At 36.4% G+C, this 22,531-nt stretch overlaps 1 protein-coding gene across 1 annotated transcript in view; it reads left to right on the top strand.

The window, feature by feature from the left end:
- The first annotated feature begins 306 nt into the window (after positions 1-306).
- The window catches only part of itga11b (integrin, alpha 11b), a 44,016-nt gene continuing 21,791 nt past the window's right edge, over positions 307-22,531 (top strand). The window contains exons 1-19 of the mRNA XM_083546205.1: positions 307-465; positions 2,083-2,194; positions 4,354-4,463; positions 4,551-4,642; positions 5,649-5,763; positions 5,885-6,012; positions 7,582-7,730; positions 7,955-8,099; positions 10,887-11,049; positions 11,235-11,305; positions 14,568-14,712; positions 16,077-16,225; positions 17,539-17,682; positions 17,799-18,002; positions 18,115-18,245; positions 18,623-18,789; positions 21,620-21,759; positions 21,909-22,019; positions 22,124-22,209. Of these exons, the coding sequence (XP_083402331.1) occupies positions 375-465; positions 2,083-2,194; positions 4,354-4,463; positions 4,551-4,642; positions 5,649-5,763; positions 5,885-6,012; positions 7,582-7,730; positions 7,955-8,099; positions 10,887-11,049; positions 11,235-11,305; positions 14,568-14,712; positions 16,077-16,225; positions 17,539-17,682; positions 17,799-18,002; positions 18,115-18,245; positions 18,623-18,789; positions 21,620-21,759; positions 21,909-22,019; positions 22,124-22,209 (2,453 nt within the window). The 5' untranslated portion in view covers positions 307-374. The remainder of the gene's footprint in view (positions 466-2,082; positions 2,195-4,353; positions 4,464-4,550; positions 4,643-5,648; positions 5,764-5,884; positions 6,013-7,581; positions 7,731-7,954; positions 8,100-10,886; positions 11,050-11,234; positions 11,306-14,567; positions 14,713-16,076; positions 16,226-17,538; positions 17,683-17,798; positions 18,003-18,114; positions 18,246-18,622; positions 18,790-21,619; positions 21,760-21,908; positions 22,020-22,123; positions 22,210-22,531) is intronic.

Below are 22,531 nucleotides of genomic sequence, written 5' to 3'. Positions count from 1 at the left end.
TCTCTTAAATTAACATGACATATGTCCATGTCCTTCAAGGAGAAACTTTAAATGACTTCTCTCTCTCTCTCTCTCTCTCTCTCTCTCTCTCTCTCTCTCTCTCTCTCTCTCTCTCTCTCTCTCTCTCTCTCTCTCTCTCTCTCTCTCTCTTTCTCTCTCTCTCTCTCTCTCTCTCTCTCTTTTTGTCTGTCTTTCTCACATTGATGGCACGTGTTTATTGTAATGTGTGTGTGCCTCGTTGTCATTCTAGAGTGTGCAGTTTCAGTGCACCTCCTTGCTGATGTCAGCCACTCCTCCTCACATTTAGTCCTGCTGCAGCAGAGTAGTTGTGTCTAGCAAACCAATCACAGAAAGTTTTGTGAACCAGCACACACATGCGTGCACGCACTCACACTCACCTTTGCACGACTGCACTTATGGAGCATTATTTCATCATACTTCTGTCCATCTGCTTCCTGCTCCCAGGTAAGACAGAGTACATATGTAGCTGTAGGAAGGAAAAATGTGTTATGATGTAGATTTAATCAAACCAATATGCATGTGAGATGGGGATGATGTGGTCATATGGTAATATGAAATGCAGTATGGGGATTTTAAATATGGGATCTATTGAAGTAAACCGCTTGTAGGAAGAAATCTGTCTAGTGCTGTCAAGAGGTTAGATGACAACTTTGCTACTGGGTCACAGTTTTAACTCCTGGCTTGTCACTTAGTGGCATGTTTACACTGCACCTCAAAAGATGATGAACACCTACATTTCTTTTTTTGCAATTTAATTAGTATTACCAAAATGTAACCAAAACCTAACTATGCATCTTTGTTTTATACATCTTATACATACCTAACTGATACCTAACTGCACTAACTGATGGGATACATAGTAAAGAACAGGTGCACTGGGCGGGTAAACAATTCTAGAGTTTTAATAATCAGACATTGCATGTATGAGTTCATCATACTCAACAAGTGCCTAAGAACAATTCCCAAGATTGGTTGAAGATCGAAGCACACTGGTTTAATACTCCTTAAAAGAGACATATGGAGACCCAGAGAACATTTGAAGCTAATGAAGACAAAAGAAGAAAGAAATGGAAACAGAGAGTGAAAGAAGACAGCATGATACCAGATGAAGAATCATCTTGACCGGTTTACCTTATGTTTGGTCAGAGAATGAGCCGGTTCCATCTATTTTCAGGTTTCACAGCTTCCTTCTGGGGAAATGAAATATATAAAGCAGATTGAAATAATTAGCGTGATATGGTATTTTAGTCTCACTTGGCACTAGTAAAGAAGTCTTCCTGTATTCATTTCACTGACCTCTGCAGATAAACTATTTAATTAAAAACAGATGCCTTTAAATCACTGAATCAGATACTGGGTAAGAGGACAAGGGATATTTGGATATGAAAGACCAAATCTATTTGTAGTTTATTTTTATACTTGCTTTTGTTTAGCTCATATATTATATCTTAACCTGTCCTGTATATACCCCGATCAGGCATAAAATACACATTATGACCACCTGCCTAATATTTTGTTGGTCCCACTTTTGCTTCCAAAACAATAATGACCCATCGAGCATTACAAGAATTAACTTCTTCTATCAGACCACATGGGCCAGCATTTGCTCCTCATGTTCACCAGTGAGCCTTGGCGCCCATGACCCTGTCCCTGGGTTACCACTGTTCCTTCATTGGACTACTTTTGATAGATACTGACCACTGCAGACCGGTAACACCCCACAAGAGCTGCAGTTTTGGAGATGCTCTGACCCAGTCGTCAAACAATCAGAATTTGGTTCTTGTCAAACTCACTAAAATCCTTACGCATGCCCATTTTTCCAGCTTCTAACACATGAACTTTGAGGACAAAATGTTTACTTGTTGCTTAATTTATCCCACCCACTAACAGGTGCCATAATGAACAGATAATCAGTGTTATTTACTTCATTCACTGTATACAGCTGTGTATATATATGACTTCTTGTTCAAGGATGAAAATTGTAGGAAATGTTTCTTATCTAAGTCATTATACTGAAGAAGTGTGAATGTGTGCCTTTTTATTATATTTTTCTTTTTTAAGGGAGGAAAAACTGTTTCAGTATTGACACAAAGAATGCCCAGATCATCCAAGGACCCAAAGATACACAGTTTGGCTACACAGTGCAGCAACACGAGGCACTTGGTCAGAAATGGTATGATATTTTTCACTGAGTAATATGTCTAGCAAAATTATGTGGTACTTCCCAGAAAATCTTTTAAGTTTTGAGAACGTTTTTGTGTGTGCTAGACAAAATATTTGTGAGGATTCCTAATAGATATTTCGGGTTTCTGTGAAATACGTAGAAAGGGCAACCATTTGTAGTACTAGCATGAAATTTTTAAGTTAAACAAGGTAAAACTGTTTTTTGATTAGTTAAGAAAAATGAAAAGTTTCAGCATGTGACTTGTTGAGACTTTTCAGCATCAAAATGTTGTTTTACGCTAGAAATAAAAAAATTTATATATAATTTTCTCAGTATATTACATATTATTCGAGGATGTTTTATTTATGGCAAATTTCTTCGAAAAACTCTAGTAACGCATAATACAGTAAAGCACACATCCCTGTCATATTTTTTCAGAGCAGTTTATGTGATTTGAATTTAGTCCCAAATGCTGTCTCCTGGCAGGCAGTCTGGGTTCGGCCTTTGCCAGAGACCTCTGAGCAAACAATCACAATACATGCCTGATTTCATTCAGAGCATTTCACATCAATAAACTGTCACACAGTCCAGGTAAGGTGAAATAAACAATAAAAGTTCAGGACACTTATATTACACAAATATTTATTGCCAGAATAGGAGAATCAGCTCAATCAGTCTCAGGTGAACGAATGCAAAATTGAGTTTCCACATGGTGTTTGTTTGGAACCATCAATTTCACTTGAATCCGGATCCAAAATCAAATTGTCAAACCAAGTCTCACAAATGGATTCATGTTTTAAAAGGTTGATAATTTGATGATGCTAATAATCATGGCTTCGTTGAGCCCATCTTTGTGACAAACACTAAATATGAATTGAATGTATGTAATTTATCTGCATAATGATTCCACAAAAGGTATAAGTTAATATTTGGGCACATGGTATTGAATTGGATGTGTGTTTGTTTATTTGTTTGTTTTCATCCTTTGCAAGCCAATTTTTCAGGTCTTTGTGCAAAATCTCATTTGTTTTAATAGCTTGCTTTGAATAAAGTGCTTAAAGTGCTCTGAGTTGTCCATTGTGTTGTTGCCACTGATTATCGTTTAAAACTATTATCTTTGAGTCAGCTCCACATGTGTATCATAAAACTCTGTAGACAACACTTAATGTGTAACTCAATTAGGGTAACACCAGTTCAACTCCAGCTGGCAACCTTCTTCCTGTTTTCGTGCTTGAGGTTTCTCAGTCCTGATGGTTAACTTGCATTCCTTCAGGAATACAAAATGTTTTGTCCTTTGATGTTTGCAGGTAAATAAGTGGAAAGTATTTGCACTTGTCTACCAACCTGCCTGCTCAGTTCATGTAGCAATAGTGGCTTCTGGAAAGTATGTGTTGTGGTTTGTTTTTTTCCCTCAAGAGTCCCACTGTGCATCTCATCATAGTTTAACTTAACACAGTGGCAGAACGCAAACCTCCTGGCATGTGATGCTTCAGGAATGCGCGTGAATCCATAGCAGCACGCCAGATTCAGGAATTCTGTAGTATGTCCTGGTCTAGAAAAAAATCTGTGTAGTTCAGTATTCCACATTCTATGACCACATATGGTATTGTGATTGTGACGTTTTTGGTTTCCTATGATTCAGGGATAAAGAAGTTATGAGCAGGGATACATTTTCCACGAAATGAGGCTCTGCTGATTGGTGCCAAGAAATTCAGTTTTTAATATTTTTTTTGTCTACCATGTGTTATTATTTGGCACAAGGCTACTGGAAATCATTAGTTTCATAAGACTTATTCTTAAAATGCAAGTAGTGAAGTTGCTCCTATACAATGTGGCAGTACTCATTACTCTGTCTCATACGATCTGCAGCTATTCAAATGACCTAAACTGTATGACTTTTTAATTTCAGGAAATGTAGTAAAGATAAGTAAAGAGCAAAGTCAAGAGAATTCAGGCAAGGTTTATTATAATTTGCCAATAAATTAACAATATCAAGAGTGAATAAAACCTTGCATTTACTTTATATAAACTATTGCATTTTGCAAAACGTCTGAATCACAGATTACATCGTCGGGATAAATTCTACTGTAATATGATTATAAACTGAGTAATGTTTTTTATTATAAATCTTAGTCATGGCATATGTGTTTTGCCTTGTCTTCTTATAGGCTCCTTGTGGGAGCACCATTTGAGAAGAATGGTGAAAATGAGACCGGTGATGTGTACAAGTGCCCACTGGATAGCTCGAGTGAGACAAGTTGTTCACGCCTCAACTTAGGTATTCTCTGGATTCCTGGTGAAATACTTTTCTGCAAAATAAAACTTTCACTGAATTTAATATTATCATTTATTTTTATCCTTAAAGGAGGAACAACCCTAAAAAATGTATTCGAACACAAGGATAAAATGAGACTTGGGATGTCCCTAACCTCTAATCCAAAGGATAACAGTTTTGTGGTAGGTATGATTTTTTATAATAATGCTATTTATAAGCCCTGGTTAAACGATTATAATGCAAGCATAAACGCTGGTAGCAAGATTACAGGAATGGAGTCTGTAAGTGTAGCAGATTAGACATGTATGCTTGTTATTTTTGTGACCACCAGTACTGGCAGCTTTGTACTGAAAATCTACATAGTTGTAAAAAGGGGCTGGGTTGTAATAAATACAGTAAAAAGTTACAATAACAGTACATAAATAAGCATGAACTAATATGTAAACTAAATGTAACTTTATTATGAACTAATGATGAGTTAAGGCATATACTAATCATAAACTAACCTTAACTACACCATGAGTCACATGAATTCATGTGTGACCAATGGCTACCTTAATTACATTTTAGTACCTGTTTTTTAAGTAATGCATTAAGTAACATTTAAGGTTAAGCTAAATGTAGCTTGCTCTATGAAAAAGAATATAAATTAAGAGTGCACTATATGAAATACACTACAAAAAGCATTGGATGGTGCTGAATGATCCTCCTCATGGAATGCACAATAAAAAACACCTGTTTATTATCTGTATTGTAAAGTGTAACCTAAAATACATTGCTGTGATGTTTGTGCGTGCTGTCCAGTAATAATCGACTCCTTTCTTTTAAAAAGAAGGTGACATGCTTTAATGCAAGGTGTGCGGCTCGTTTATGTACCAAAATATATTATTAAATTGTATTCCTAATACTGTTTGCTAAAAGAAAGGAAAGCTGGAACAAATTTGTTGGAAAATCCCACTGTGCTGACAAAGTTGGGATGTTACACCCAATGTTTTGCCACTTTGTTCACATCAGTATGGCAAGTTCATTTCTGGTCACAAAAATAGCAGCTAGCCACAAATTGGAAAAATGTAAACCAGTATAACACAATAAAGTTACACTTCCACCTGCATGTAGCTCTGAATCTTATAACAATTTGGACTGGAAATAAGGTTGGTTCTGTGTGTTATAAGATGTTTTGTACTCCAGGCTTGCGGTCCGTTATGGTCATACGAATGCGGTTCATCCTTATACAGTACAGGAATCTGCTCCAGTGTTGACAGCAATTTTAACTTCTCACACAGCATTGCACCTGCCTTTCAAAGTAAGATTGTGTTCATTCCTTATTGCCTTCAGAATGTTGTATGCCCATTAGTTTAGATTAGAAATTTTGGTAAAAATTTAATTGACTTAATGCTCTAAACAAAATGCATTTTTTCTATCAGGATGTGAAACATATATGGATATAGTCATAGTGCTGGATGGCTCAAACTCCATATACCCCTGGTTTGAGGTGCAGGACTTCCTAATCAATGTCCTCAAAAAGTTTTCTATTGGTCCAGGACAGATTCAGGTATGTTAGTCATAGTCATGTTTTAAACTGAATATAAACTGAATTGGTATAGGTTGGAATTTGGATATCTGGAATAAAAATGCACTGTATGGCATATATTATGTGTATAATGCATGCAATATTATTTGTATTATATATGCCTAAACTATGATGGGACTATAATCAAACTTGATTGAGGGCTATAGACTGAAAATAAATGTTGCATTATACCAAGCAAACCAAATAAAAGTTGCCATAGTCCCTCAAATTTATGATTCAATATTTAAAGATACATCAATAAACATGACTCTGTAATCTGCTTAACTAATGCAGTTTTATTTTTAAAGTTCTAAATCAGTGAAACTTTGTGCATTGAGAAGCAATCTAATTTATTTTACAGTAGAGTTTATTGCCTAATAAAGATATTCAGTGACCTATAATGAGAGACATGATGTTAGTCCTTATTTAAATTCTCCCAAAAAAATTTTTTTGTTTACATTTTTCCTCTTTTTGTAAATGTCCATGACGGCCCAAATCAAAGGTCACCCGTGGGCCCTAGATTGGTCATCTTTGGTATAATGTGTTCTTTAATCCAGCATATGTATATTGTTGTTCTTATTGTTATTGACTGCTACGATATTATATATCACACTACATCATGTATTTGTGATTTAGAATTAAGTATTGATAAGTATTGAGTATGAGCATGATTAAGTATTGATATGCTGCACCATACCATTTAAAACATTGCATATGCCTAAAACATTTGAGAACTTTTGAAGTCCAGTTAAATTGCTACAATTAACACAATATTTTTTTTTTAAAGAAAATGGATTTTTCAAAGGACTACTAAAAAACACAGCAGACAGACAAACATTCCACAGACCTTCTCAGAATATTTATTGTATGAAAGTAATCCAACATTTTTGAAATGTTAGGCTCATTATTTAAACATATACAATACCATTTTGGATATTTATGGCAACCTTAGTGATTTTATTTCTAATCCTGGCACTCACAAAAGACTTTCTATTAAAATTGTCATTTATCTTGGGCAGGCCTGTTATAAAGAATTTTGAATTAGTATTTGATAAGCTTAAATCATTCGCAGTCCAGAGCTTTGGCTTTTTGTTATTACTCTTCTCCAACTGTATACTGTGATTTATTATCAAACTGTCGGGTGTCACCCGAAGATGGGTTCCCTTTTGAGTCTGCTTCCTCTCAAGGTTTTGTGTGGTCTCCAGGAGTCTTTCCTTGCCACTGTGGAACTTGGCTTGCTCATTTGGGATCTAAATCTACATCCAGATTTCTGCTTTGCAACAGTGTCTATTGTTAAAATGCACCAGACAAATGAACTTTGTTAAATAATTGCTTTTGATTAACCGATTTACAAATATACCAATTTAATTCAAATTACCAGTCAAGCTGATCATTACTTAAGATTAGGTATATAATATAAAATTTAACTTTTGATTTAAATGGGTCATGATTTAACCCATTAACATGGATTTCTTAATTATGTACTTTTCATTGACACTCAGAAATCCATTGCTCTAGATATTTTATGTCCTGCTTTTCTGCTTTCCACAGGTTGGAGTTGTGCAGTATGGAGAGAGAGTGGTTCATGAGTTCCATCTAAATGACTTCCAAACAGTTGAGGAAGTGGTGAGTGCAGCCCAGAATATTATCCAACGTGGAGGAGAGGAGACTCGCACAGCACTCGGGATCAGTACTGCACGGTATACCAAATGCAGGCCATGTTGTTTTGTTTTGGGGAATTTTATGTCTTGTTTCATATTGAAAATATTAGACATGTTTTGTATACAGTCATGTTGCCATGTTCTGTTTTAGTTATGATTTCACTATTCAGAGTCTGGTTTCAAAATTCTTACAAATGCAATTAATTTTAATTGTATTTTTGTTAATTACTGTGGAATAAATTATTTTCTAATGTCAATTGTAGTTCCCAAGCATTTAAGCGAGGGGGACGTCCAGATGCCAGGAAAGTGATGATTGTGATAACTGATGGAGAATCGCATGATAGCCCAGACCTGACAAAAGCAGTTGAAGAGAGTGAGAAAGACAACATCACGATGTATGGAATCGCTGTGAGTCTGCTTTTCCTTAACCATGTATTTGCTACTCAATGAATATAAATTTCACATCAGGTGTCATTGTTTACAAGCTAAGATTACATGATCAATGTGCAAACAAGGGGAGTTCACAATAATGTTTTGCTAGCTGATCGAAACCATATTTTTTGTTAATTCCTTGATATTTCAAATGTAATATTTTAAATTCTCTTCAAAAAGAATTTAGTATTTTATCGTAGTTTGCCTGTGGACTATTAATTGCAATGCATAACTTGCTAAAGCCATGGGATTAATGTAGGTACAAACACTTTGGCAACGTTTTATTTACTCAATAATGCTTAAAACCCACAGCATAGAAAGAGTTTTTTTTATTATTCATTTTGTGATACTGTCATGTTGTCCCAGCTCTTGTAAAGGTGATCTGAGTAAAAATTTAATAGTGACATGTAATTGTTCTTTATATGAGTGGCTCTGCTTGGCCTTAACAGAAAGGAGAAAGGCGAGTGCTACTACCTTGAACATTTTTTGCCAATGATCACAGCAAACTGGTGAAAAACGTGTAAAGTATCATGCTATGAGTTTTACAAAAGAACGTCCACCGAGAGCTCGACAAGGAAATTAAGTAATTTTGATCACATCTTACCTACACCGAAAAAAAAACCTTTACAGTACTTCATCGAATTTCATTGTCTGTGTCTGCCTGAATCTACCTAGGACTTATGTTTACCTTCTTGAGTACTCATCAGCATTTGGAATTCTACTTTTTTGAGCATTTAATGCAGTCTACCCCCAAATTTCATTGGTTCTGCGCAGCTCTAAAAGACCTGCACCCAGATCCAACTCCAGCTCCTAGTGCTCGTTTCCTTACACAAGTGTTTCCTTACACAAATACCAGGTGATCAAATTAACAAAATGCCAGATCCTTCTTATAGGACTGGCTAGTATTTTCACTGTCAAGACAACATTGTGCCTGTTCCCCAATGTCAGCTTAATTGGATGTGTGTTCCCAAGCAAACTGGATAGCCTCAAACTCATAGGACAGACTCTGAAGTGTCCACTGGAATTTTGGCTTCCACATGCTCTAGCATCGTTTATTTGGTTATATTTTCTGGGTCCCAGAAATGCTATCAGAATACTTCAGGGAATTTAAGCCTGTTGTTGCTTTTTCTGCATTGTGGTCAAGGACTGGATGATTTGAACAAAGGGCTGTGATGCATGTCTACATTACATTGTTTTAAAGTAGCTCCCATGTTCAGGCACCAGTGTGGCAGTGTGCCTCTCAGATAACATTTCCAGCAATTAATTATTTTTTAACTTGGCTTTAGCATTGCATTGTTAATGTCTACATAGACACACATGATCAGCTTACTCTTCTGGGAAATATCTCTTCTGGTGATCTCGTGAATATAAATGGGAGCAAAGCTTATACAGAACTTCTTAAACATATGATTTCAGTACATATTCCACACCGGCTTACAGTGGGAAATTAATTGTAAATGCGGTACACCAGCTAACATACATCCCCACACCCAGTGCTCAAATTGAGGGTGGCTGAGGGGGATCCGGACCCCCCCATGACAAGTAAAAAATAGACTTAGGGGGTCCCCAAGATTATTTTAATAAAAACTATATGAATTACACAACAACTGGTGACTCCCATAAGAGTTGACTCAATTTGAGCACTGCCCACACCTCAACTTTATTAAAGAAGCCTGTGGTGACAGGCAGTTAATAAAAAAAAGAAAGTGTATCAGCAAGAGATTGTAAGTTCATTTACCCGATAAGGAACGTTGATTGTATTGGAGGTTTCTTTCTTGCTGAAGAAGAAAGGCATTTCTCTGCTTTTGTGAGAAAATAGTGAGCATTGGTTTCTCATTGCAAACTTATTTTAGCTAAAGAGGTAACAGTATCCGAATAAATAGCTACTTGCCAATGCACAGAGAACGCTAAAGTTTCAGCAAGAGCTACCTGATTGATAATAGCTATACAACCCGCTATTGCTGAACATAAGGGGGTTTGCTCTTTTACACATACTCAGTAAATGTGATATGGTAACTAGAGGTTATTGTGTTATTACAATTGTAGCAGACAGTTTTGTTATCCTCAGAGTTATGAGTATTTGTACTGCCTCCCAAAACATACAAGTATCTTACTCAGTGCCTTGAATTCTTGTTGAAGGGGCACTCATGGCTGTAAGATTCATCTACACGAGGACAAAAAACACAGCCAAGCCACATTTTAAAATGTTCTTCTGTTAGTAACTTGCAGTTATTATTTTCTATTGTAAATAGGCCAAAATTCCTAAATCTTACATCCCAAAGCTTAACCACAATTGGCAGTTGGATCTCTGGCTTTTGAAGCAGTAGTCACTAGATTTAGAGGCTTCAGAATTTTCTTAATATTATGTCTTGTCTGTCTGCAGAAAGTTCTCTGAACTTAGCTTCACAGAAACACAAGAAGAAGAATCACCACCTTTATTATTAATTCACGTGTCTTCAGTTACCTCACCTTTAGCACTGGTCCAGTGCATGTCTTCTTTGCCTGAAATATTCTCTTCGGTAGTTTTATCAGAATCATTGGATTTCAATGATCTGTGCTCAAATTATATTCTTCAAGGCTAATGATGGTGATCACAGACTGTTTAGATACAGTCTGCACAGTATAATCACTCCTACAGCATAAAGGTAATCTTGCAGAACTAAATTTACTCTGTAGTTAACGGGTTTTATCTGATATATCTTGGTTACAATGGTATTTCCTGAGGCTGTGGATGAGGATCAAGTTCCATGATGGTGTCCTCAGGTGCTTGGCTACTACAACCGCCGTGGGATCAACCCCGAAGCGTTCTTGAAAGAGATCAAATTCATTGCCACTGACCCCGAAGAACATTTCTTCAGTGTGACAGATGAATCTGCTCTGAAGGACATTGTGGATGCCTTGGGGGAGAAGATCTTCAGCCTAGAGGGTAACGTTTAGTTCAATCACTATAAAAAGATTTGTGATGTTTATATAAATACTTTGTCTGATATGAAGACGTAGAATGTTTACAATGAATACTTTTGTGCTATGTGTTTCTACTGTATGTATCGGCAGTTTATGAATTTCATGCCTATCAGACTAGAATCATAAAAATCTACCATGACTCCATAGGCACAAGTCAAAATGGAACTACCTTTGGACTACAGATGTCCCAGGCAGGTTTTTCCTCACACATCGTGGAGGTAAGTTTGTTCCTTGAACATCAGCTCTGCTTTAAAGGAAATCATATATGACTGACTAATAAATAGCATAGATTTTTTTCACTCTGATAGTTTTGAATTGTCACAAATAATATTCCTGAATCAGGGACACGACAGTGTATGTAAATGAAGTGCAAAATTAACTTGGGGGAAATATTTTTCGCCTGAGCTGAAAGCAAGAAAAGTGCCATAATAAATAGGGTCTAGCTTAATTTAATGTTATAACTTACGATCATATGTAATTAGTATATGGCAGTGGGTGGCTGAGTGGCAAAATCATTGGGATACTACACAACAAGCTCCCATTTCAGGGACCTGAAAAAGGTCCTTTTTCCCATAGCTCCTCAGTTGTATGAATGAGATAAATTGTAAGTCGCTCTGGATAAGGGCACCTGCCGAATTCTGTAAATGTACTAGTTGAATTCAGCTTTTTTGCTTCCAAGATATTCATTTATATATTGATTTTCAATATATGAGCATGTTAATTTTATTGTATTGTACATACACAACATTGTATAAGTATAATGACAATAAAAATATTCTAGAGTGCAAATAATAGAATATGTTAAATTAGTATAAAGTACTGTATATAGTATCACTGCTTTTTTTCATATAAGACAAAATACCTTTTTTTATGTATATTTATCATCTATATAATAATTTGAAATTGAAAAGGCTGCATGTAGAAACTTTCTGTCCAATTCTTGGTCTAATTTGAAGTTGCTTTATGGAGACTCTCCTCAGTGCAGACAAAAGCACTTTCCTGGGAAAAAATATTACAAGGTCATACAGTACCTCACACTGTTGGATTCCTGTTGCTACTCTGAACAGTGGCAGTTTAAGAGTGAAGATAATGTAATGGAAAGTTTTTTTTTCCCTCTCACTCTCCCTTTTAAAGGAAAAGCAGTCCACATATGGTTTTGTTGAAGTCAGGCCCCTTCAATAAGGGACATGAAAACAAAACACATTGTTGTTGGCTTTTCTGCTCGTAATTATACATTTGAATCTAAAAGAATAAATGGGTTTTGTTTTATTGGCTTGTGACCTACTGTATGAAATGTTACATAACAATATAGCCTTCATATATTTTATTATAAATATTGGCATTCTCAATCAAAATTTTATACAAATAAAATATCATTGTAATTTGAGATTTTGGTTTACTAGCCTGGCTTAATGGCACAAAAGTGGAATATTAAATCTCTCCTGTTTACCTTTAATGCCAAACACTCCAGTCTGTGAGACACTAAACGATCACATTTGCAGACCTAGTCCCCTCTGAATAAAAGTAATTTTCCACTTCACATATCATTTTTCACTTTTTCAGAAACCATTTTTCAGGGATATTTTCCTTTCATTTGCTGTTTGGCTGAGGGTGGTCTTTGGTTCAGACTCATTCACTGGAAAAAAAAGACATGGTCCTCCTGAGGTGCAGAAGATCATGGAATTTCATGAATCTGTACAAGTATTTTGAGGATGGAATTAAAAGCTTAAGATCAAACATAGAATCAGGTTTAAAGATTTTCCTATTTTGAAAACGAGTAATAGAGTGACTTTTGATTTTGTTTTCAGGTCTTATTGGGACCGTGTAGTGACTGACTGTGATTATGATTATGTCTGATTAAATATTGTTTGCCTGTCCCCGGTCAGGGAACCAACCCCAGCCATTAGGGTTGCACAAACCTTATTGCCGGTTCCAAGCCCGGATAAATGAGGAGGGTTGGGTTAGAAAGGGCATCCAGCGTAAAAACAAATATACTGTGCTGTTTCTGTTTTAAAAATCCATATAAACCTTTTCTTTCCTCAGTTGTATCCCAGACACAAAATAGAAAAAATAAATCATTATAGAAACATAACAGGTTCTGAGATCATAGAATCTGAGCCCGTATCATAGAACTGATATTGCTGAGGGAGTTTACTGTGCAAATGTGCTGTGGCAGTCAGTCAAACTGTCCACGTCGACGATCTATGAAAGAATAGTTGGCTGCTGTGTGAGCTGGGAGCTTTTGCACAGTTCTCCTTTATTTCTTGACAGCTGCAGCACTGACTCTAGTGTCAGTGCAGTTTTTAATTTACCTGTGAACTTGAGCCAAAATTCTTTCATTAAGGAATTGATCTAGCAGTGGAAAAAACATTTTGTAACAGAGTTAAGTTCGGGTTAAGCGCTAGGGTACTGAGGGTAATACGGTGATGACTTTCTGGCAAGAGCACAAACACACATGGCCCCAAATATGATACAATAGGTTGGCTGTGCTATTCTTCTCTATATTATACTTATTTGAAAGAGTACTCTCTGTTTTTCATTGCCTTGTATTTCTATTTCTTATATTTCCTTATATTTAAGAAAAAACCTGTGTATTCGTTAATGTGTGCTGATATTGACTCACTGTGGCAAGAAAAATTTCATGCACATTTTTCTTGCCACAGTGAGTCAATATCAGCACACCTGCTCCATTTTCTAAAATCTGTATAACTCCTTTCACATGCAGAATACCAGTTAGATAACTGTTAAAGCCATTACAGAATTGAAAGAAGTTGTATATTACTCTAAACTACAGATAGTCCTCTACTTATGATGGAGATACGTTATGACTGTGACGGCCTTTCCTGCTTCATGCTGATTTATAATTTTTATTTTCTGCTCTAAACTGATGGCTTTTCTCTTCTTTTTTTTCACCACTCCACCTGTTTGAAACTGTTTGAAACAGAAAAAAATACACACCGAGACAACTTTACTCCGTCAACTGCTAGCGAGAGTGGGGCATCTCACAGGGCGGGAGATTCGCTCATCCCAGCTTCGCATCCAACGTATCGCAAAACGTTAATATTTTTCCGATTTTGTCGTATCGCTATCGTCTTCGTAAGATCGAAAAATCGCAAGTCGAACCATCGCAAGTCGAACCATGGGATAATCTGTATTTTCTTTTTGATGGGTATCTGCTTTTTCATTTATAAGGGCAAAATATTTTGCCATTACAAATAGGTTATGTAAGAGAGAACAGCCAGAGCACACTATGTTAAAGTAGATGATTTTATTCCAGTCCAGACTCAGTACTACCCTTTTTTTTTTTTAGATCATTAAATCAAAGTCCTGCTGCAGGAAGAATTTATTAAAGATTTCTGTTTTATAGATGCATGTTTGCCGTTTATACTGAAAAATATTGATAATAGAAAAATGGTCACTGAATAAACTGCTTAAGTGTCAATTCTACAAATACCTAAAGTTGTGTGTTCATGTGTCTAGGATGGTGTTCTGGTAGGTGCTGTAGGGGCTTATGAGTGGAATGGCGCAGTCCTCAAACAGACACAGAATGGTAACGTGATCCCTCCTAAGTCCTCATACCTTAAAGAGTTTCCTGAGGAGCTGAAGAACCACGGAGCTTACCTGGGTGAGAGACAGAAACTGTCAGTGGTGGATGTATACAAACCATGTACTCGAGTGAAAGTAGAGATACACTCTGTAAAATATTACTACAGTAAAAGTGTTCCTTTTAAACTTTCACTTGAGTAAAAGTACAAAAGTATTTACCTTCAAATGTACAAAAGTATCCAGAGTACTATGGTTTGTTGGCTATGTATTATAGTATTATGGCTATAATGTCCCTATTATCATTTTTGTCACAAGACTCTTTGTTTAATCAACTTAGTTTATGTGAAAAGACTCTAATATCACTCTAAGCACACCAATCTATGAATAGAATGATATTGATGATTCAAACACTGATTGATATCTAATAAAGTTATGAGCCCAAAACGGTCTTTTTAACTACTTCAAAAACGGAGTGCTCTCTTCCCTAATTGGTGGATTGCTGTGTGCTTGACCAGTAACATTTTTATCCACCCATAAATAAAAAGGAATGACTGATTTTGCTAAATTTATTTGAATAAAAAGTGCGATATTTAACTTTGAAATGTAGTGAAGTTAAAGTAAAAGTCTCCCCAAATGGAAATACTTCATTTTCTACATGAAAAATCTACTTACTGTATATACAGTAAAAAAAAATATATTTACTTTGTTTCTGTCCACCACTGGAAACTGTGCATGTGGTATGATGCAGTACATTATGTTTGTGAATAAAACTATATTGAATTAAACATTTAAATATAAGGTTTTCTCTATTAAAATGCAACAAAAACAATATTAATAGAAAAGTAATTGAAAAGATTCAGACTGATGCATTGGTTTAAAAGACAATAACTAAAATGAATTGAGGCAACAATCATAAATCAAAATGATTACTCTTTAGAAATCATTACTGACCATAGATGATAAGAAAAAATTTATGCAAATTAAAATAAAAGTACAAATAAAATATTGAATTTTAAATGAGCAATATTTAAAAACTACCCTGCACCTAACTCTGGAATCACCTTCTACCATAATGGAGACAACTTTGAATTGTTGCTTTAAATATCGAAATTTGATTGGGTGGAAACCTGAGATCAACAACCCTTTCTCAAATGAATGTCATGCAATGCAACACTGACTGCACCTCAGATCTCCTTACTTCACCTCACATCAGTACGTTACTTTACTAACACCCTTGTGTCTGAATGATCACAAATATCCACAAGCCCACTCCAAGATCTAATTAAAAGGGCCCAGAAGAGTGAATGGTATTATAAAAGCAAATGGGGAATAGGATATTCAAAAAATTTGTCCAAATAGTGTACGGTTCCACCATTAGAGAACTAGCCTTCTGAAAATGAGGCAGTTTTGGTGAATGTTTTGTGTGTATTTCTTCTACTCTAGGTTATGTGGTGTCCTCAATAGTGTCAGCACATTATGGCCAGCTGTATGTGGCAGGAGCTCCTCGGTATAACCACACAGGCAAAGTGATCATCTTTACTCTTACCAACACGGGCAACCTTACCATACTACACTCTCTAACAGGACAGCAGGTAAATATGCTCACAGATTTACTTACTCTTTCAATATATATCTTATTATACTATTTTACTGTATTTGTAAATGTATACCAATCAGGCATAACATTGTGACAATATAAAATTATGACTGGTAAAGTGAATAACGCTGATTATCTCTTCATCATGGCACCTATTAGTGGGTGGGATTAATCAGGGAGCAAGTGAACATTTTTGTCCTCAAAGTTGATGTGCAGGGAAAATGGACAATTTCACTAGTTCCATATTGTGATGTTTAGACGACTGGGTCAGAGCATCTCCAAAACTGCAGCTTTGTGGGGTTTCCCAGTCTGCAGTGGTCAGTATCTATCAAAAGTGGTCCAATCAAGAAACAGTGGTGAACCAGCTACAGGGTCATTGGCGGCCAAGGCCTCAGTGATGCACGTAGGGAGTGAAGTCTGGCCTGTGTGGTCCGATCCAACAGACGAGCTCCTGTAGCTTAAATTGCTGAAGATGTTACTGCTGTTAATGCTCGATAGGTCAGGACTTTAAAAAAGGGACCAACACAATATTAGGCAGGTGGTCATAATGTTATGCCTAATCGTGGAAAAAAATATTGATCATGTCACCAAATAGAATAAAACTAAAGTAACGACCCTTTTGGAAATGTAAGCTACAAATCTTTGTGTAAAAAAAAAAAATGAAAGAAAGTAAAAAGTTGTCTGAAAAATAAATAATGAAGTAAAGTAGTGACACCAGAAAAATCTACTTAAGTACAGTAACAAAGTATTTGTACTTTGTTACTTATTACCTCTGGTATAGTGGAGTGTCTAACCAAGCAGGCCTTTTTCTTTCTTATTTGGAATAGTTCCTAAACTGAAAGTTATCAGTGCACAGAAAAATTTAGCCAGTCCAAAACCAGAGGCTTTAAGGCCTGACACTGGCAAGAACTGTGTATCGGAACAATTATGTTCTCGCTCATTCTTCATTTACTGCAGATGGACATTGATCTCGGTATCCAAGGTTACTGTGGTATCATCATTTGATTGGTAATAGCGGTGTTGTTTGGAGGCGTTTTTGAGGTTTTTAACGAAGAACACATTTAGAAGTGAAAGACATCGTGTAAAGGTCTAGACTCAGCCCCTTAGTCCAGATGGGAGCTGACGCTATAGAACATGTGCGGCTCGTGTGTGTGTGTGTGTGTGTGTGTGTATAAGAAGGTGAATTGCTGTCAGACTGTGTGTCTTGTGTGTCTCTGAACATCTTACAAAGGGGACTTGATGTGTGACGAAATGATCAAGAAAAGTTTATTGTTTTAATATTTGTTGACTGTTTCTGTGTTTGTGTAGATTGGCTCATATTATGGTAGTGAGGTAACTCCACTGGATCAGGATGAGGATGGATTGACTGATCTGCTTTTAGTGGCTGCTCCTATGTACTTCAGCAGAGGCTGGGAAACAGGCAGAGTCTACATTTACAGATTAGACCATCAGGTCAGTAGTAAAAAAGCATTTCTTTTTTCTAAAACTGAGCTTCCTGGATGCCCCAAACACTGCAAAACATATTCTATATTCTTCCTCTAATTGCTTTCATTTTCCCGTCTTTGCAGGGACCTGTTGACCTGGAAGGTTTTCTTGAGCCATCAGATAGGGCTTATAACTCTCGTTTCGGCTCAGCCATGTCCTCCATGCCAGATGTGAACGGAGATGGTTATGGTGAGCTGGTGGTAGGTGCCCCTCTAGAGGATGATCACGGTGGTGCAATCTATCTCTTCTACAGCCACCACAATGGGATTCAGCCAAAGTATAAGCAGGTAGAATACAAAGTTGTTATGGATTGACATTACTTTAATTCACACTGCCATAGATTTCTTATTCTCTAAATGCTTTTTTTTTCTCCCTTCTTTGTAATATATTTTATGTCAGAGAATCGCTGCTGTAGACATTTTCCCAGGCCTGCAGTACTTCGGTCGCAGTGTACATTGTGTGATGGACCTTAATGGAGATGGACTGACTGATTTGTCTGTGGGTGCTCTCGGTGCTGCCGTCTTACTCTGGTGAGTCCATGGCTCATAGAAACTCATAAGATGAATCTTCTAATACCACTGCATAGGGGCTCTGTTCGGTAACGTGTGTGTGTGTGTGTGTGTGTGTGTGTGTGTGTGTGTGTGTGTGTATGTGTGTGTGAGAGTGATTGGTTCAAGCCTTGGTATCACAAAGCTGCCACTCTTCGGGCCCTTGAGCAAGGCCCTTAGCCCTCTCTGCTTCAGGGGCACTATATAATGGCTGATCCTGTGCTCTGACACCAGCTTCCTAACATTGCTGTGATATGTGGAGAAATAATTTCACTGTGCTATAAAGCACATGTGACAAGCATAAAACCTTTATAAAGACAACAAACTATTTACTCCTCGCTTCTGATTTAATTGAGCAGGTCTCGCAGCGTGGTTCGTGTTCACCTCGATGCTCACTTTGAGCCATCAAAGATAAACCTGTTTAACAAAGACTGTGTACGAGGTGGAAAAGAGGTGACCTGCATGGCAGCCCTGGTCTGTATCACGGTAAAGGCTCGAACTCCGATGCCAGACATGCAAAGAGTGGGTACGTAGTTACAGTTACTCAACTTTGTAAAAATATCTTAGAGACATGATGACAATTTATATTACTTTTGTCTCTGCAACCAGTTGTCTGTCTATAGACACAGGAGCACAGGCAAGAAATATTGTGTAGTATTTTCCACTAAACTGAAGCTGTGTGAAATCTTCATCAGATGTGTTTATGAAGGATCACTTTTTTATAATGGAATTTTTTTCCTAATGTAGTATTATGCCACAGCAAACACAACCATAGAAACCAGCGTAAAACAGTGTCTGCTTTTCTTTTCTTTCTCAGTCCCCATCTGGATCTAATTTATAAAAATCTCTGTCTCTGTCTCTGTCTCTGTCTCTGTCTCTCTCTCTCTCTCTCTCTTTCTCTCTCTCACACAACACACACACACACACACACACACACACACACACACACACACACACACACACACACACACACACACCTCTTTCATATTAGGCTTCAGGCTTAACACTTGGCTGGCATTTTCTCAGTCGGAATCAGTAGATGATTTAACCTGATCTTTGGAGAAATTTTGTCAGAAGTGTTTCCTTTAGTAGAGGATCAATTATTAACCCCAAAATAATTTTTTATTTAGTGGTAGACAAGGGATGATATATATCTGTTTATTTTTCATTGGTGATAAATGATGTAAAAACAGGAAAAAATGATGAAAAAAAGTTTTTCTGCCAAAAATATCCTTTGAAATTTCTACTTTTTCAAGAAAACATAAGTGATGTTGAAATGTTTTTATTCAGAATTCATTCAAAACATTCTGTTGGCAAAGATTTAATGGGTTTTTTAACATGCTGATAAAATCTGTCATTCTGCTTAAATGGTTTAAACCTTGCTAGCAAATTTTCATTTTCTCAAGTGATCAACTTCTGTGCATCAGTGAAGCAAAATGGGCCTAAGTTGGATATAAAGTTAGTTAATTAGACAATAAATCCCACAGAGAAGAGAGCTTTTAAACCCAGATAATGCCATTGCCAATGTCAGTTTATTACTACACACAATTTAAAACAGCTGGAAGTTGACCAAAGTGCTGTACAGTAATAAAGATATAACATCATTTAATAAACAGTGCAGGAGATTATGTTTATGCCAAAGACAAATGTGTATTTAGCTTAGATTTAAAATCAATGAAGGTGGTTGACACAGTTTCAGTGTAACTACCTTAGCAAATACTTTAGTCTTGCCTTTGGAACTATCAACAATCTCTGATCTGAAGACCTACTGGATTTTAAAGAAGTGTGCATAGACAGAAGGTCTGTAAGTATGTAGGTAGCAGTTTAAACCAGAGATCCACCAAAGTTGACACTTGGTGACCTTTTATTTGGCCATTTATAAGTAGAGAAAAAAAGTGTTCAAAAATCTTAAGTGGCCTGCTATAGAGCTCTGACCACAATCTTATTGAATACCTTATAAACAATTATGCATTTGCCAAAACCATCAAATGCTGTGATAAAACAGGCTCTTATTAGCACTGTCACAGGAAAGAAAGACCAATAGCTACCTCTACTCCAAAGGAAAAGCTTATTTGATTTACCAACCTCAAAAATCGTTGATTTACAACACCTCAAATTAGAGCCCACATAAATGCCTCCCGGAGTTGAAGTGACCGACATATTTGGGCAAGAAACACAAGGAATGGACATCAGATCGGTGGAAAACTCTCCTTAGGTCTGATTAGTCTAAATCTGAGATTTTTGTTTCTAACTGCCATGTCATTGTTAGACGTACAGAGGGTGAACAATCGGTTCCTGAATTTGTGTTTCCCACTATGAAGCATGAAGCAGGGTGCTTTGCTGGTGACACGTTGGTGATTTAGTCAAACTTGAGGCCACACTTAACCAGCATGGCTTCCACAGCATTTTGCATCAACATGCCATCCCATTTGGTTTGCACTTAGTAGGACCATCATTTGGGTTTCAGCAGTACAATGACCCCAAACATACCTCTTGGTTATGTAAGAGCTATTTGTGCAATAAGGAGAGTGATAGTGTGCTGCATCAGATGACCTTACCTCCATAATCACCCGATCTGAATCCAATTGAGATTTTTTGAAAGTGAAGGAAAGCAGCCAACAAATACTCAACCCTTTTGGAAAATGCTTTGGAAAACCATTCCAGGTGACTACTTTGTGAATCTGATGACATAATGCCAAGAGTGTGCAAAGCTGTCATTAAAGTTTTTTCTTAAAAAAACTCTTTTGTTTACTATATAATTCTATTTGTGTCCTTTCATAGTGTGAACGTCTTTAGTATTTATGTACAATTTTGAAAATAATACAAATTAAAACTTTTTTAAATAATTACATTTTTATAATAAAAAATACTGAATTAAGGCAAATATCCACCAGCACACTCCAAAATATAGTGGAATTTATTCCCAGAAAAGTGGAGGTTATTATAACAGAAAAGAGGGACAAAATGTGGAATTAGATGTTTAAACTTTTGTTCATATAGTGGATGTACATGTAGGTGGAGGATCTAAAATGCTTTTTAATTAGATTTTTTTTAAATAAAAATATATTGAAATACTCGAACTTTACTCGTGAATACATTTACATTTACGCAGATGCCCTTATCTGAAGCGATGTACAAAAGTGCTTAAAGTCGCTATGAATTAATAAATCAACACTGATTCACACAATAAAAATATTAAACCATCAGCCTAAACTCTGTTGAAAGGAATAATAGCATGCTTCTTTTAAAAAAAAAGAAAAAAACAAAGACACAAATGCTAGTAATGAAGTTATTAAGAATTCGTCTTATTATTTTTGATTATATCTCAGTTTGATTTCTTCCTCTTGTTGTTGCAGCTCTGAAACAGAGCTGGGCTTTTGAGGAAAGACGCTACAGCCCCCGAGCAGTGCTAGATAACACTGAAGTACAGCCTTCTGCAAATATCACTGTCCTACCAGACATACCATACTGCGAGCACATCTACTTCCATGTGCACGTGAGTCTGACATCTGACATCTATTAAGTTATAGGATATTAAATCCATATATCCATCTTGTGAATTTTTGCAATGTATTATTCCATGTTTGAATAGATTGAAGGGCTAAGTATTAAAGTCTGTGTGTGTATGTGTGTGTGTGGTTATAGGAAACTGCTGATTACACTCGTCCAGTAGTGTTTAATTTTGATGTGGGTCTGCAGGACATTGATGAAGGCCCTGTAATGGATGATGGTTGGTCCACCTCGCTACGCTTAGAGGTGACTCAATAAAAAAAAAGTACACTAAGATAAAGTGTCTTAAACATTGTTTACTGCTGGAATGCTATTTCCTAATGTTTGTTTAAATGTGTTTTATTTCTTAGCTGCCTTTCTGGAATGGGTGTGAGGAAGATAATCAATGTGCACCTAACTTGTTTCTACAGAGCAGCACTGACCTTCTGGATCGTAGGTATGTAGTTGTGGAATTGCACTCTTAAACGCAACGGATTTTGTGTTCTTAGACACATTGAATATAGAGTTTTTCTCAATTTGTACAAACAGCACCACACATTGGATTTCTTGCAAATGCAAAAACCTGTATATTTATTTGCTAGAGACCAGACAGGATTCTCACTTTAACTGTACTATACTACTGTTAATTTATTTTTCTGTTTGTTCATTCATTTTCAGAAATTGTAATTCTGTGTTTTGCTCTGTATATATACACCGATCAAGCATAAAATTATGACATTATAACATTATTACCGTCAAGTAAATAACAATTATGTCTT

This window comes from Silurus aristotelis (genome assembly GCF_946808225.1).
Source record: "Silurus aristotelis genome assembly, chromosome: 7".
Lineage (NCBI taxonomy): Eukaryota > Metazoa > Chordata > Actinopteri > Siluriformes > Siluridae > Silurus > Silurus aristotelis.
Note: the sequence above shows the minus strand (reverse complement) of the source record. Positions and strands in the feature narration are given on the sequence as shown.